The sequence below is a fragment of the Oncorhynchus keta genome, chromosome 30 (genome assembly GCF_023373465.1).
Source record: "Oncorhynchus keta strain PuntledgeMale-10-30-2019 chromosome 30, Oket_V2, whole genome shotgun sequence".
In the NCBI taxonomy this organism is placed as follows: Eukaryota; Metazoa; Chordata; class Actinopteri; order Salmoniformes; family Salmonidae; genus Oncorhynchus; species Oncorhynchus keta.
In genome coordinates, this window is record NC_068450.1 from 58,785,857 (window position 1) to 58,803,655 (window position 17,799).

General features: G+C 41.0%; 1 protein-coding gene and 1 pseudogene across 5 annotated transcripts in view; one reads left to right on the forward strand and one right to left on the reverse strand.

Moving 5' to 3' along the window:
• Positions 1-17,799, reverse strand: part of LOC118363828 (ATP-binding cassette sub-family C member 4-like) — a 66,784-nt gene that overhangs the window by 39,678 nt on the left and 9,307 nt on the right. For 2 of the 5 annotated variants that reach the window (XM_035745083.2, XM_035745081.2), the window contains exon 1: positions 1,509-1,857. The exons of 2 other annotated variants lie outside the window; for them this stretch is intronic. In XM_035745083.2, coding sequence (XP_035600976.2) covers positions 1,509-1,582 — 74 coding nt within the window. In that variant the 5' untranslated portion in view covers positions 1,583-1,857. Of the gene's footprint in view, positions 1-1,508; positions 1,858-3,330; positions 3,432-17,799 lie in introns of those variants that run through there. One more of the 5 variants, XM_035745084.2, reaches the window with a different exon arrangement.
• Positions 7,277-16,438, forward strand: LOC118363910 (ATP-binding cassette sub-family C member 4-like; annotated as a pseudogene).

Consider the following 17,799-nt stretch of genomic DNA (forward strand, 5'->3'; position numbering starts at 1 on the left):
TCAAGAATCAATATCAACAAAATGTTTAACCTTTAAAGAGCTCTCCAGTAGGTGTACCAAAACATTCAAGGACCATCTTCTCAAAAGTGGGGTTACAAGTTAATCAACTTTCAAAGCATAATTACTTTTCCATTGATCCTCTGTAGTGTGTGATATACAATTTTCTAGCTCTGAGTCTTTACTTCTATCCAATTTAAAAAACACAATTTCAAATTTTGCTACATAAGACCGAATCGAGCCGCTAGGTCACAAATGGACCATCTACTGCTCGACAGGCAGAGCCCATAAATGATTCGGAAATTCACCTAAAACACTTGTCAGGTATAGTTCACTTTTATGTATATGGTATATGTCACTCAAATATACAATTAATACAATTAATGGTGGCCAATAGAGAGATATCTTGAGGCTACCCTCACTTATCTGTAATTACATGATCAATTTATGTTTGCTCATCATGCAGTTATTTGCTGTATAACTCTGATGATAGAGCTGAACATGCACAATTGTTTGGCATGGAATAATTGTAAATGTGTAGTTCTAACTATTCGTAGCATATCATACATTTTTCAAATTCCTAATATATTGTACGTTTGCAAATTCATAACATATCATACGAAAAGGACGATGCACATCCACAAATGAATACATCCATACGAAATGTTACATATCATACTAAATGGAGTGTATACTGTAGGATTTACATACATAATCATACAAGATGCTCTGAGACCAGGTTGCTTCAAGAGGTTAATGATACTGTATTACAATCAAATAGTTAATATCAACATTTACTTAACAATCCCTTGACTGTTGTTAATGGTTTTAGCAGGCAAATCAAATGCTCTGTAACTTATTGTGAACTTTTATTGATTTTCATAACAGCAAGCTAGGACTGATGGTTTGGTTAGCTAAACTATCAAGTCTGTTTTTTTGCTTATCAAGGCAACTACTGGAACTAGCTTCTGGTAAACTTGCTAGCTACTTCAGTGCACATGCAGCAGCTACTATTCCTGGGATTCACATAAAACGCACAGACACGTTACAAAGTACAGAACAAGACCAACAACATAAGATATGACATTAAGTTCAATGTAAAAATTCCCGCCAAAATTAAATAAAAGTGATATATAGGAAAGACACCAAGGGACAACAAAAACACTATTTACACACTATTCATATATACATATTTATATATACAGTAGTTAAATTAGATATTTAGACAGAGGAGAGGCGCTGTGATACATTGCGTTTTTGTATCTGTTTTTTTTTTTAAGTTAAACTTGCTTTTTGCCTGAGTAAAGCAGTAACCAATGGTGCAGAGCATTCAACTCGGGGCTCTATGTGTTCTCTGGAAAATAATGCAACTCCGTGAAAGGTCAGTTCCACTCCACTCGTTATTTTTCCATAGAACGCATAGCCAGCCCCTTGTTGATTATCCCTTACTAATCGGCTACTTTCAAAATATCGAGCTACAGTGTTAACTGTAAACAGCGTTGTATACTTACCAGAAAAACACCCGTGAAAATAAATTGGCCGTTGTTAATGGATTAAATTGCACATCTCTCTTCAGTTGTTCCATTGTTGTGTTATGACACCATGCAAAAATGTGTAAATAAATAGACCGGTGAGGAGGAGTCTACCGTGTCCAGACGAATTCACATTAATTTTCTGTTTTCAAGGTTGTCAAACATCGTCTTAAGCTTTGTTTTACCATTGACAATTACAGATGATTTTGTAATTGTATTTCGATTTCCTATCCTTACATATAATTATGTAATCTGATTTACTTATTTCAGTCCCTGAATAGTTTAATCAAAGTTTTCGCCACCAGCTCGTTATATCGGGCATAAAAACTACAACCGGTCTGCCTGACCAGATAAATCGAGAGCGCATATGCGCCCAGGGTTGCCAGGTGTTCCTGAATTTACAGCATAATGATTACTTAAAACCCACACACAAGGCCTGAAAACTAGCCCACATTTATTTTTTCGCAGCAAGAGAGTTGCCACATCTAACCAATAAACAATTTTTCCATAACGTTATTGAGCCAATTAAGAAGGAATCTCGATTTAACTTTAATGACCTAAGCAAAATTCGGTTTTCCATGACTAATTATTGCGAGAAAATGTGACTAATAAATTAATTTTAATATGTCACAAGATAAAATATAATTTGCCATTATTAAACTTTAAAATACGAATGTGCCTTTATTATGTGCCAGATGTTAAGACTGCAAACCATTATAAATGGCCTATCTGCAAGATCATTTCAATAGGCATAGTCTAGGCCTACTGACTAAAATCTGGGTTTATTGTTGTAATCCAACTTCGTCATGGTTTGGTTAGTTCGATGCAGGCATCGCCTTACAAAATTATATGACACAAAATCATTTTGGGCTGTTAGCTCATACAAACGGCATTGAATGGCAGATTCACTACATGAAACAAGAGATTGTCCCAAAATAAAGTGTATGTCAGCAATTGCAATAGAGCTGTGACCATAATCATAATTGATCACTTCCCATTTCCTGAACTAAACATGGCCATTACTATTTGCATAACAACACAAGGTTACAACAACAAACTGAAGTTATAGGCTATTTAGTAAACCGTTTGCCAGCTCCAGGTAGGCTATACAAGTGGCACAAATTTGCAACGACTTCAGATATAATACTTTCCACATATGTATTGTATAAAATGGTAGACTAGCCTAAATATGCATATAAATAAATAGCCTAATTGATGGCCAACAGATGCAAATGTATAATTCTCCTCATTTAATGTCAGTTTCATTCTGGACTTTTCCTCATAACAGAAAAACACGAGGTAGTTCCTTAACTTCCATTTCAAATTGCAACTGGCGCAGCGCTTGAGATCCAAGAACTGAGCACGTGTAAAACCCTTCCCTTGATCATTTTTATTTTATTTTTTACATGTAACCTTTATTTAACTAGGCAAGTCAGTTAAGAACCAATTCTTATTTACAATGATGGCCTACCCCAGCCACACCTTGTCGGCGCTGGGCTAATTGTGCACCTCCTTAATGGGACTTCCAATCCGGGCCGGGTGTGATACAGCCTGGATTCGAACCAGGGACTGTAGTGAAGCCTCTTGCACTGAGATGCAGTGCCCTTAGACCGCTGCGACACTTGGCTTATCTGGTTTACCATAAGTAAAGTTGACATTAGAATGCAGTTTAAACCACCTCTGAGGGAATTGATCGTGCCTTGTCACCGTTATTTCTTGATGCGCATCAGTTCTAGCGTGTTAATATGTTTTGGAAATTGGAAATGGGTTGGAAATAATAATGACAATCTAAACAGCCTACCTGCACGTACTGCTCTGTCTCCTTTCACACCTCTCACTCAGCTGTCTCAACACACACACAGACACTCCTCCGTCATTCCCCACCACTCTCACTCACTCAAAAACAGGCTGCCTCACTGCCTGATAGTCAGCAGCAGCAGGTCACGGTGAAATATATATTTGTATGAAATTGCCGTGGCGGCCGCGTGCAATTTAGAAGCAGCCCAAATGCCAATACATTTTCACCCGCGACATATTTTTTTAAAGTACCCCAATGTGTTCAAAAACAGCAGACATGGCAACCCTGTGTGCTCGTTATCCCACTGAGGTATAATAAAACATCTAAATCAAATGTATTGGTCACATGCACGTGTTTAGCCGATGTTGTTGCGGGTGTAGCGAAATTCTTGTGCTTCTAGCTCCGACAACATATACCCAAAATACACATACATTTAAGTAAGGAATGGATTAAGAATATATATACATATACACTACCATTCAAAAGTTTATGAAAGAAAACAATAATTTTTGTCCATTAAAATAACATCAAATTGATCAGAAATACAGTGTAGACATTGTTAATGTTGTAAATGACTGTTGTAGCTGGAAATGGCTGATTGTAGATATCCCATAAACATAGGCGTATAGAGGCCCATTATCAGCAACCATCACTTCTGTGTCCCAATGGTCCGTTGAATAAGCTAATACAAGTTGATCATTTTAAAAGACTAATTGATCATTATGAAACCCTTTTGCAAGTATGTCAGCACAGCTAAAAACTGAATCCATTTCAAAATCAGCCATTTCCAGCTATAATAGTCGTTTACAACATTAACAATGTTTTTACTCTATTTCTGAGCAATTTGGTGTTATTTTAATGGACAAAAAAAAAAAGATTTTCTCTCAAAAACAATGACATTTCTAAGTGACCCCAAAATGTTGAATGGTAGTGTATGTCAGAGTGGCATTGGACTAAGATACAGTGGCATAGTATAGAGTACAGTATATACATATGAGATGGGTGGCATAGTATAGAGTACAGTATATACATATGAGATGGGTGGCATAGTATAGAGTACAGTATATACATATGAGATGGGTGGCATAGTATAGAGTACAGTATATACATATGAAATGGGTGGCATAGTATAGAGTACAGTATATACATATGAGATGGGTGGCATAGTATAGAGTACAGTATATACATATGAGATGGGTGGCATAGTATAGAGTACAGTATATACATATGAGATGGGTGGCATAGTATAGAGTACAGTATATACATATGAGATGGGTGGCATAGTATAGAGTACAGTATATACATATGAGATGGGCGATGCAATATTTACACACAATTAAAGTGACTAAGATACCGTAGAATAGTATAGAGTACAGTTCAAACATATGAGATGAGTAATGAAAGACATGGAGACATTATTAAAATGGCTAGTGTTTCATATCCTTACAGTGGCCAGTGATTCCTAATCTATGTCTATAGGCAGCAGCCTCTGATGTGCTAGTGATGGCTGTTTAGCAGTCTGATGGCCTTGAGATAGAAGCTGTTTTGCAGTCTCTCGGTCCCAGCTTTGATGTACCTGTACTGACCTCGCCTTCTGGATGATAGCGGGGTGAACAGGCAGTGGCTCAGGTGATTGATGTCCTTGATGAACTTTTTGGCCTTCCTATGGCATCGGGTGATGTAGGTGTCCAGGAAGTTTGCCCCCGGTAAATGCGTTGGGCAGACCTCACCACCCTCTGGAGAGCTTTGCGGTTGTGGGCGGTGATACAGCCCGACAGGATGCTCTCAATTGTGCATCTGTAAAAGTTTGTGAGCGTCTTAGGTGTTAAGACACATTTCTTTAGCCTCCTGGGGTTGAAGAGACACTTCAAGAGACACTCCTTCTTCACTACACTGTCTGGGTGGACCATTTCAGTTTGTCAGTGATGTGTACGCCGAGGAACTTGAAGCTTTCCACCTTCTCCATTGTGGTCCCATCGATGTGGATAGGGGGGTGCTCACTCTGCTGTTTTCTGACATCCACGATCATCTCCTTAGTTTTGTTGATGATGAGTGAGAGGTTATTTTCCTGGCACCACAATCCCAGAACCCTCACCTCCTCCCTGTAGGCTGTCTCATCGATGTTAGTAATTAAGCCTACTACTGTTGTGTCGTCTGCAAACTTGATGATTGAGTTGGAGGCGTGCTTGGCCACATAGTCATGGGTGAATAGGAGGGGGCTGAGCATGCACCCTTGTTGGGCCCCAGTGTTGAGAATCAGTGAAGAGGTGGTGTTGTTTCCTACCTTCACCACCTGGGGGAGACCCGTCAGGAGGTCCAGGACCCAGTTGCACAAAGTGGGGTTGAGACCCAGGGCCTCGAGCTTGATAATGAGCTTGGAGGGTAATATGGTCTCGAATACTGAGCTATAGTCAATGAACAGCATTCTTACATAGGTATGTATGCCTCTTGTCCAGATGGGGCAGGGCAGTGTGATTTGGTGGCGATTGCATCGTCTGTGGATCTATTGGGGCGGTAAGCAAAATGAAGTGGGTCTAGGGTTGCAGGTAAAGTGGAGGTGATATGATCCTTGACTAGCCTAAAATGACATACCCAAATCTAACTGCCTCTAGCTCAGGACCTGAAGCAAGGATATGCATTTTCTTGATACCACTTGGAAGGAAATTGCTTTGAAGTTTGTGGAGATGTGAAATGAATATAGGAGAATATAACACATTAGATCTGGTAAAAGATAATAAAAAAAAAAAACTGTACTGTATTATCCTTAAAGCAACGGGAGAAGGTGTTCAGCCTGTCCGGAAGCGAGACATCGGTTTCCACGACGTGGCTGGTTTTTCATACTCCAGCAAGCATTTTAGCCAGGTAGCCTAGTCATAGACCATTTCGGCCAAATGAAAGAGATGGCATTGCCGTTTCTCTACAAGTAGGGTGAGTCAACATGTTTTTTTGTACTTGCGCGCATGCGCGCACGCACACACACACACACACACACACACACACACACACACACACACACACACACACACACACACACAAACAAACCAGTACTATTGACAGCAACATCATACTTAGCTTACATTGTATTCAACAAAGCATAGGTGATTTGATGATGCTGAAATGTTGAAGTTGAAATGGTGCTGGAATAGTGGAGGCAGCTCCTATTTTCTTTTCAACTAGCGGTAACTCTTTGTGGTTCTAAATCAATAGTTGTTTAGTAGTCCTAAAATTTCAGAAACATTAAACTTGCTTGACCATGCTGTGTAGGTCATGTAACTGTTTGTTACATGCAATATGCTTTATGGACTTCACCGGACAGATGTTGCTCTCCGGTTTTGTGACGAAACAAAAGGTGTGATGGAATTTATTCTGCCACTGTGTCTTATTGTCTCAGCCTTATGCCTATACAGTGACTTCAGAAAGTATTCAGACCTCTTGACTTTTTCCACATTTTGTTAAATAACAGACTTATTCTAAAATGTATTAAATCATTTGTTTCCCTCAGCAATATACACATAATACCCCATAATGACAAAGCGAAGACAGTTTTTTTAGAAATTGTTTAAAATGTCAAACAAATAAAAAACAGAAATACCTTATTTACATAAGTATTCAGACCCTTTGCTATGAGACTCGAAATTGAGCTCAGGTGCATCCTCTTTCCATTGATCATCCTTGAGATGTTTCTACAACTCGATTGGAGTGCAGCTGTGGTAAATTCAATTGATTGGACATGATTTGGAAAGGCACACACCGGTCTATATAAGGTTCCACAGATGCACCGTCAGAGCAAAAACCAAGGCATGAGGTCGAAGGAATTGTCCGTAGAGCGCCGAGACAAGATTGTGTCAAGGCACAGATCTGGGGAGAAGGGCCTTGGTCAGGGAGGTGACCAAGAACCCAAATACCACATACACACTTTAAGACTACATAGGAGCACACATGCACTACCATGTGCGCTTACGTTAATGCAGGACCCGCACTGCAAGCAGGGGGAGGTATGTGTTACCATGTATTACACTGAGGTTTTAGTGTAAACAAAGTTGATGTAAACACACATGGGAACACCTGTATAAATGCACACAGACAAAGACAGACTTACATTTGAAGTCGGAAGATTACATACACTTAGGTTGGAGTCATTAAAACTTGTTTTTCAACCACTCCACAAATTTCTTGTTAAAAAACTATAGTTTTGGCAGGTTGGTTAGGACATCTACTGTGTGCATGACACAAGTCATTTTTCCAACATTTGTTTACAGACAAATGATTTCACTTATAATTCATTGTATCACAATTCCAGTGTGTCAGAAGTTTACATGCAATAAGTTGACTGTGAAATTTACAGTGCCTCTTTGCTTGACATTATGGGAAAATCAAAAGAAAATCAGCCAAGACCGCACCTCCAAAAAACAACCTCCACAACTCTGGTTCATCCTTGGGAGCAATTTCCAAACACCTGAAGGTACCACGTTCATCTGTACAAACAATAGTACGCAAGTATAAACACCATGGGACCACGCAGCTGTAATACCGCTCAGGAAGCAGACGCGTTCTGTCTCCTAGAGATTAACATATTTTGGTGCGAAAAGTGTAAATCAATCCCAGAAAAACAGCAAAGGACCTTGTGAAGATGCTGGAGGAAACAGGTACAAAAGTATCTATATCCACAGTAAAATGAGTCCTATATCAACATAAGCTGAAAGGCCGTTCAGCAAGGAAGAAGCCACTGCTCCAAAACCACTATAAAAAAGTAAGACTACGGTTTGCAACTGCAAATGGGGACAAATTTCATACTTTTTGGAGAAATGTCCTCTGGTCTGATGAAACAAAAATAGTACTGTATGACCACCGTTATGTTTGGAGGAAAAAGTGGGAGGCTTTCAAGCTGAAGAATACCATCCCAACCGCGAAGCATGAGGGTGGGAGCATCATGTTGTGGGTGCGCTTTGCTGCAGGAGGGACTGGTGCTTATCACAAAATAGATGGCATCATGAGGTAGGAAAATTATGTGGATATATTGAAGCAACATCTCAAGACATCAGTCAGGAAGTTAAAGCTTGGTCGTAGGTGGGTCTTTCAATTGGACAATGACCCCAAGCACACTTCCAAAGTTGTGGCAAAATGGCTTAAGGACAACAAAGTCAAGGTATTGGAGTGGCCATCACAAAACCCTGACCGTAATCCTATAGAAATTGTGTGGGCAGAACTGAAAAAGCGTGTGCGAGCAAGCGGGCCTACAAACCTGACTCAGTTACACCAGCTCTGTCAGGAGGAATGGGACAAAATTCACCCAACTTATTGTGGGAAGCTTGTAGAAGGCTACCCGAAACGTTTGACCCAAGTTAAACAATTTAAAGGCAATGCTACCAAATACTAATTGAGTGTATGTAAACTTCTGACCCACTGGCAATGTGATGAAATAAATAAAAGCTCAAATAAATCACTGTCTCTACTATTATTCTGACATTTCATATTCTTAAAATTAGGTGGTGATCCTAACTGAACTAAAACGGGGCATTTTTACTAGGATTAAATGTCAGGAATTGTGAAAAAGTGAGTTTAAATGTATTTGGCTAAAGTGTATGTAAACTTCCGACTTCAACTGTATACATTACATGCAAACTCCAGATGTTTGGTGAGGTGTGACTTTAGTGTGTCAGTTTCAGGGTCACATGGTGAAATGGGGGTCGTACATTGAACTCCAGCACTCTGGGGTCGACATCACCTCCCTGCTGAAGAGGGAAGAGGGGCCACGAGCCCCAGGAGCAGAGACTGAAAGCCGCTCACTGCACCCTCTCGCAGAATTCAGTGGTCTCTCACACCTCCTCCATACGCTCTGTTAAAGATGGAACTGAACAGTTTCCTGTGCCCCCCCCCACTTCCGGTTCATCCCTTAGATACAGTCGCTAGGAGCATTTTCACCCTGTGTCCCTGATTATACTTTGTAGCAAAGCAGTGAGTGAAGAAAGTTACCTGTGTTTGCTCTTTTTGTCCACAAGAAGGCAGTGCGTACAAACTTTTAGTAGAAGTTTGCCAGACACAGCAAATTCTGTCACAAGCAATATCTCAGACAGCACTGACAAGATTCTGACAACACTTGGGTGAATGATGTCTTGCCATAGAGATTCAGCATTTACACAATTACACTGATTTGGCCCAAGGCAGTAGCTATAATAATTAACTGAAATTCTTTAGTAACACATAATATATTTTTTTGCCACAGCAAAGTCATACTTCCCTTAAAAAAAGTTCATTTGTATCTTGTTGACATGCTCAGATTCACCAACACAGGGGTTGTGTAAATTCTCAACGTCCCTCGTGCTTGAACCTCTGCAGAGTTTCTCCTACACAGAGTGCACAGAATGACTCACTTTGCACAGTTATCATGCATCATTTTATTTGCAGTGGCTTTAATGAATAGCCCCCATTAAATCCTATGATGTTTGTGTAATGCAGGCAGAGCCTGTCCAGACAGTAGTCGAGGAGAGCCGCTCGGAGGGGACCATCGGCGTCGGCCTCTATGTCAAGTACCTGAAGGCAGGCGCCAACATCCTGGTGTTGATAGGAGTTGTATTACTCCAGTTCCTAGCTCAGGTAATGACATCATAACCCCACTACATGGTCAAAAACAGAAGTAGTAGTGCGTGTGGAAGAAACTCAATGTGATGACGACTTCATTAAATGATATAGGTCTACTAACATATGTTGTTGTGTGCAGGCAGCATACATTCTACAGGACTGGTGGCTGGCATATTGGTAAGACGTTTTAATTTCACTGTTCATTTCCAGTCATGCAACTGTCATGTTACCCTTTCATGCTGTTCATTGTCTCCTCTGTGAGACAGAGCAGGAGAGCAGGAGAAGCTCAACCTTAAAGGCACGGTGACCGTCCGAAATGGTGTCAACGTCACTGAAGAGCTGAACCTGGATTTCTACCTCGGCATTTACGCAGGTGAGACACCGTGGAAACCCTACTCTGGAAATGGTTTTGCTTCTCCTAGAATAGTGTCATTATTAAGGGATTTTTATCAATAATGACTAAATTATGTATACATTTCAATCAGAACTATGACTAAACAGAATACTATTATGTTACTGTATGGATGTATGAATCTTATAATCATAGTACTGAATATAATGTGTGTAATTATAATCAAGAATTAGAACAAAGACTGTCTGTTCCTTGGTAGAAACAAATTAAGTTCTGGTCAGACTGGCTAAAAAGCTGTGTTCCTTACGGGACATCTTATCTCTACACAGGGAGACCTTGGGCTGGTAGTAAATGATCTAACAGGTGGTGGACGATGTGGGAAGGCTTGTGAACTATATACTGCCATTATATCGGAGTGGAGGAGGGACCGTTTAAAACCTATGACGTCATTTTTAGTTTATAACCGGTTGTAAATTGTACCATGATCAGTACTCTCGATAATAAATGCTGTTGATTGACTTTGAGACGGGTCTCTGTCCATTTTATGCAAATACGTATCTTACAAATTCTTAGAAATGGGCTGAGTGTATTAATTGAATTGGTTAATACACATATAGGAATCCAATTCCTTTAACAGTCATGCAGGCTCTTTCTTCCTCCATAACCTTTGTGTCTGTCTGTGTTACAAAATGTAACATCCTAAAATGGGAAATCTGTGTTTTCATGTTTGACTGGAGCAACTCTCATCTTTGGCTTTGCCAGGAGTCTGTTGATGTTCAATGTGCTGGTGAAAGCTGCTCAGTCTCTGCACAACCGCATGTTCAACTCTATCCTCCGGACGCCTGTACGCTTCTTTGACATTAACCCAATTGGTGAGCCATAAGCCATGCACAAACTGGAACATATAGGGAAAGAGTTTTTCTGTTGCCACAGTTTTGTGTTGAGGGATGCTGTATTTGTGTTTACTTGAGGTCAGACATAATATATCTGTAGACAAAGAAAGAAAAGTCTTTAAATTCCTGGTGTTGTCTCCTCTGTGTCCCAGGAAGAGTCCTCAACCGCTTCTCTAAGGACATCGGCCAACTGGACACGGCCTTACCTTGGACCTTTGTGGACTTCATTCAGGTGAGCCACGACACATGTTGGCCCTGCATCTTCACAAGGTGTTTTACAAACTCACCAGAGAACTTAGTCTGTAAATATGTTGATTGAGATGTGTAACCCAGTTCTCAGAACTATTAGTGGTGACTCTGAAACTGCCTCCTGGTCTATTTGGCCTTTCATGCTGGTATTCATGCCAGGATAGAATGTTCGTCCATAACAGCTCTTTCAAGAATCCAGCCTGAGGGTTTTCTGAAGCTTCTTAATGCCGCTCTCTATTGTGCTTTTAGTTCCACAGTTAACGTATTGCACAAGTACAGTGGAATGCCTTTCTTGCAAGCTCTAAACCCAACAATGCAGTAATTAATGTAGTACTAAAAATAACAGAACAAAAACATGAGAAATAAGAACACTAGAAATTAAGTATGCATGCTATATACAGGGTCAGTTGGTTCCAGCACCATATTTACAATGTGCAGGGATACTGGAGTGGTAGAGGTGATATGTATAGGGGTAAGGTGACTAGGCATTAGGATGTATGAAAAACAGAGTAGCATTAGCTAATATGATGATATGTATTTGTGTGTGTGCAAATGTAGTGTCTAGGGTCCTGTAAGTGAGCATAGAGACTAAATTAAATACAAGGGTACCTCGAATAGTCCGTGTAGCCATTTTCTTTAGCTATTTAGAACTATTATGGCTTGTGGATAGAAGCTGTTCAGGAGCCTGTTGCTGTCCAGACTTGATGCACTGGTACCGCTTACTGTGCAGAAGCAGACAGAACAGTCTATTGCTTGGGTGGCTGGAATCTTTAATGATTTTCTTGGCCTTCCCTTCCTGGATGGTAGTGAGCTCACCCCCAATGCTGTACTGGGCTGCTTAGAGAAGCCATGCTAGTACAAAAGCCAGGGCTGTTTGACATGGTGCTTTATTCACTGTCCTCAGATGACGTCAGTGGAGAGGGTGGTGGAGTACACAGAGCTGGAGAGTGAAGCACCCTGGGAAACCCAGAAGTGTCCTCCTCCTGAGTGGCCAAGCCAAGGCCTCAACACCTTTGACCGGGTCAGCTTCTCCTACAGCTCAGACGGACCTGTGGTCCTGAAGGACATGAAGGCCATGTTCAGGCCCAAAGAGAAGGTTGGCATCGTGGGCAGGACGGGTGCGGGGATAAGCTCCCTGCTATCGCCGCTCTTCCGCCTGGCAGAGGCAGAGGGCAGGATCTACATCGATGGAGTTCTGACCTCCGAGACCGGCCTTCATGACCTGCGCCAGAAGATGTCCATCATACCTCAGGTAGCTACTGTTGGTGGGTCTTCTGTGGCTGCTCTGTCCCTTAGTCCTTCTGAATGTAGTAAAGGAAAGGCTTCTAGTTCAGATATGGCTCTGTTAGAGTTTAATACATGTTTCTGCTTGTGGCCCCTCTGTTCTGCAAGACCCAGTGCTTTTCACAGGCACCATGAGGAAGAACCTAGACCCTTTCAGCCAGCACACAGACGAGGACCTGTGGAACGCTCTCCAAGAGGTACTGCGCCTCAGACTCCTATTGATACAGTAATGAGATATACTCGCACACATTTACATACAGGTTAATGGGCTTTTGGTGGCATCAGGGTCTTACTCCAGTAACTGTTTTCTCTCCAGGTCCAGCTGAAGTCTGTGGTGGAGGAGCTGCCCAATAAGATGGAGACGGTTCTGGATGAGTCGGGCTCCAACTTCAGTGTGGGTCAGAGGCAGCTGGTCTGTCTGGCCCGAGCCGTCCTGAGGAAGAACCGCATCCTCATCATCGACGAGGCCACGGCCAACGTGGACCCCAGGTAAAGAGCTTCCTCTCTCACACACGTTGCCAAGGAGGACCCTCCCGTCTGTCCTTTAGAGCTGAGCAGCTGACATGCTTTAATGCTGCGTTCATAGCCACGTGGGAAGGTGGTATTTACCACTTATGACTGGGAAAAATCCACTTGAAGGCCCCTCCAACTGGTAATTACTAGTGGGGAAATTTGTCCATCATCCCTGAGCTCCGACTTCTCTCACATGCTGACCTCTGACGTCACCTACTAAGGAAATTCTCAATAACAGCATTTTGGCAGTTAAATGAAACAGTAAAAACATTTTTTTTTATATAAAAAGCAATTTAGTAATATGGTTTTCGAACACTAATTTGTTTACAGGCATGATAGCTGTAATTTTAGTTTGATGCAGCCTGTTGTCAATAAGCCACTTGTCTTTTCTCAATAAGAAAGCCTGTGAATGCATCCAGCTGGTAATGACCAACTTCCCACTTGGTTATGAATGCAACATAAGACTGGGAGGCATCTACTAGTAGACAAATGTGTGAGTGTTTCTTCCTCCCAGCTTTGCGTGTCCTCACCTGTCTGTCTTGGCTCTGTAGTACAGACGAGCTGATCCAGAAGACGATACGAGACAATTTCAGGGAATGCACCGTGCTCACCATCGCCCACTGCCTCAACACCATCATAGACAGCGATCGCATTCTGGTGAGAGCGCTCCAGTCACAATGATCACCCAACACGTCCAACTGGATACGTCCAACTACTCTTCAGTATTCCAATGTAGTTTTTTCCTTAAATACACTGGTTTTCATTTATAATGTCCAATCCTTATCACCCAGCAAAAACTACATGTTGGAAACTCCATTTGGACAGGAATCTGCAAAGCGGTGGAACGGCTTGGTCCAGTGTGCCACAGGATGAGTTGAGTTAAGTCCACTGACGCAGTTGTAGGGATTTTTCCCCAAGCTAAAAAAGTTGGGAAACGCTAACTGTCCCTTATTTAGTTTTTATTTATCATTTAAACGAACATTCAATAACCAATCAATAAATTGAAAGAAATAACCATTGAGACCCATGGCAATTGATTGTATAATTGTGACTTGACTGACAAGTATTTTTTTGCCAGACGACTTGTGTATACAATTTACAAGGACTAAAATTTGAGGACTCTTTCCTTAGATTCACTTGCGTGGCCTATTCTCTGATTGAAAGTGTGAACTACGTCATGTAGTTGAGCTGATACGTTTTTCATTTTTTTTTGCAGCAGTTCTAGATTATGATTAATCTGTTTTTGCATAATTCATATCTTAAATGTAGTAATGTGTATTCAAAGTGTGAACTTCAAAGTTATTTAGCCATACCAAATCAATCTCATGTCAAATGTAACTTTTTTTTACAACTTATTTGCACTAGCAGCTTCAAATATATTTACTGTATCTGCTGTAGCCACTGCATCAATGTACCAAATAGGGTTTGCGAATGTCTTCTGAAACTCAATACTCAGGTAGTTTGAATATGAATCCCACTAAATATTTAGTCAAAAGGGCAATTTCTCAGGCAACAATGTTGCAAATACTTTTCTAGCTTGTAATTGACTATGTGCCTTTTTATATTCACATTGATCCTCATCGTCAGGTCTTGTCAGATGAGTTTACATGAATGAATATCGCTTCTATTTCTGAGTGATTTAAAGGCTAGATTCAATCTGTAGCGCAGAAGATCCCCAGTATAGTATGATTGAAATGTAAAGGTCATTTCTGATTAAGCTGATGTGGCGTTTACCTGGAATACACGAACGCGGGAACATGGCCTTTCAATTTCAATCGCGCTATAGCGTGGAACTTCGGCCATACGGATTGAATAAAGCCCCTCATCGAACATGGTTATACAATTGTAAAATCATCTAATTTCCACGTTGGCATGGTGATATGTTTTTGTGAGGAAAGTCACAGGACTAGGCAGGTAGCGTAGTGGTCAGAGCGTTGGACTAGTAACCGAAAGGTTGCACAATCGAATCCCCAAGCTGACAGCGTAAAAATCTGTTGTTCTGCCCCTGAACAAGGCAGTTAACCCACTGTTCCTAGGCCGTCAATGTAAATAACAATTTGTTCATAACTGACTTGCCTAGTTAAATCAACTTAACAAATGAAAGTAGCACTCATAACAGGGGGATGTCCAATTGTATCCACAGATAATGTACACTTAGGCTTTTGTTCTAACCAATGGTTAGAACAAAACCCTGATTGAACTCAAAGACTTCAATCAAGACTTGATTAGTTGAATCAGGTGTGATTTTGTTTGGATAAAACAAAATCCTACCATGCAAAGACTATAACACACACACCACCTTCAAGTAATTATCTGAAAGCTGATTCACATTTGGGGCAGCAGGTAACCTAGTGGTTAGAGCATTGGAATAGTAACCGAAAGGTTGCAAGATCGAATCCCCGAGCTGACCAGGTAAAAATCTGTTATTCTGCCCTTGAACAAGGCAGTTATCCAGGCCATCATTGAAAATAAGAATTTGTTCTTAACTGACTTGCCAAGTTAAATAAATATAAAAAGATATTTGCTATTCTTGTTAATTAGTTGAACTGGTCTTTCTAAAGCCTATCTGAAGAGAGTTGAACCATAGACATTTACATTCTGCATAGAGGGAGTGCTTTTAGTGCTACACTACCCTTTAAGTTCAACTTATAAAAATGTATCCCCTTCGGAAAGTATTCAGACCACTTGACTTTTTCCATATTTTGTTACGCATTATTCTAAAATTGATGAATCTCCATCTCCTCAATCTACACACAATCACAGAGCAAAAACAGGTTTTTTGAATTTTTTGAAAATGTATATAAACCAGAATTATCACATTTACACAAGTACCCTGTATGCAATACTTTCTTGAAGCACCTTTGGCAGCAATCACAGCCTTGAGTCTTGGGTATGACGCTACAAGAGTGGCACACCTGCCTTTGGAGAGTTTTTCCCATTCTTCTCTGTAGATCCTCTCAAGCTCTGTCAGGTTGAATGGGGAGCGTTGCTGCACAGCTATTTTCAGCTCTCTTCAGTGATGTTCGATGGGGTTCAAGTCTGGGCCACTCAAGGACATTCAGTGACTTGTCCCAAAGCCACTCCTGCCGTTGTCTTGGCTGTGTGCTCAGGGTCGTTGTCCTGTTGGAAGGTGAACGTTCGCCTCCAGTCTGAGGTCCTGAGAGCTCTGGAACAGGTTTTCATCAAGAATCCTGACTAGTCTCCCAATCCCTGCCACTGAAAAACACCCCCACAGCATGATGCTGCTACCACAATGCTTCACCGTAGGGATGGTGCCAGGTTCTCCAGGCGTGACGCTTGGCATTCAGGCCAAAGAGTTCAATCTTGGTTTCATCAGACCAGAGAACCTTGTTTCTCATGGTCTGAGAGTTTTTAGGTGCCTTTTGGCAAACTCCAAGAGGGCTGTCATGTGGCTTTTACTGAGGAGTGGCTTCCGTCTGGCCACTACCATAGAGGCCTGATTGCAGAACTCCACCAGAGATTGTTGTCCTTCTGGAAGGTTCTCCCATTTCCACAGAGGAACTCTAGAGTTCTGGCAGAGTGACCATCAGGTTCTTGGTTACCTCCCTGACCAAGGCCCTTCTCCCCCGATTGCTCAGTATGTTCTGTAATGATTACAGAACACACAGTAAATAGCTTAGTTACTCTCCTGAAAATGACATCAATATTTTAGCATTTAGGGGAAATATCACAGGAACTTCATCTTCCTGAAGAATAATTAAAACATTTAATAAGGCTGATTCAGTAAGGTATTTGGTGTTTTGTTTACAATTACACCATGGCATTGTTGAATACTAGTTTCTGATTGGTTTGAAAGGCATTCTATTTCATTATAGCGCCCAGTACAGTGCATTCGGAAAGTATTCAGACCACTTGACTTTTTCCACAATATTTGCACATTATTCTGTTTCAGATTCTTCAAGCTCTGTGAAGATGGTTGTTGATCATTGTTAGACAGCCATTTTCAAGACATCCCATATATTTCCAAGCCAATTTAAGTCAAAACTGTAACTAAGCCACTCGAACATTCAATGTCGTCTTGGTAAGCAACTCCAGTGTATGTTTTGCCTTGTGTTTTAAGTTATTGACCTGCTGAAAGGTGAATTTGTTTCCCCAATGTCAGTTGGCAAGGAGACTGAACCAGGTTTTCCTATACGATTTTTCCTGTGCTTAGCTCTGTTCCTTGCCGATAACAAGTATACCCATAACATGATGCAGTCACCACCATGCTTGAACATATGAATAGTGGTACTCAGTGATGTGTTGTTGGATTTGCCCAAAACGTAATTGTATTCAGGACATAAAGTTAATTTCTTTGCTACATTTTAGAAAGTGTTACTTTAGTGCCTTGTTGAAAACAAAATACATGATTTGGAATATTTTATTCTGTACAGACTTCCTTTTCACTCTGTCATTTGGGTTAGTATTGTGGAGTAAATACAATGTTGATCCATCCTCAGTTCTCATACCACAGCCATGAACTCTAATGGTTTTAAAATCACCATTGCCTCATGGTGAAATCCCTGAGGGGTTTCCTTCCTCTCCGGCAACTGAGTTAGGAAGGACGCCTGTATCTTTGTAGTGACTGGGTCTATTGATACA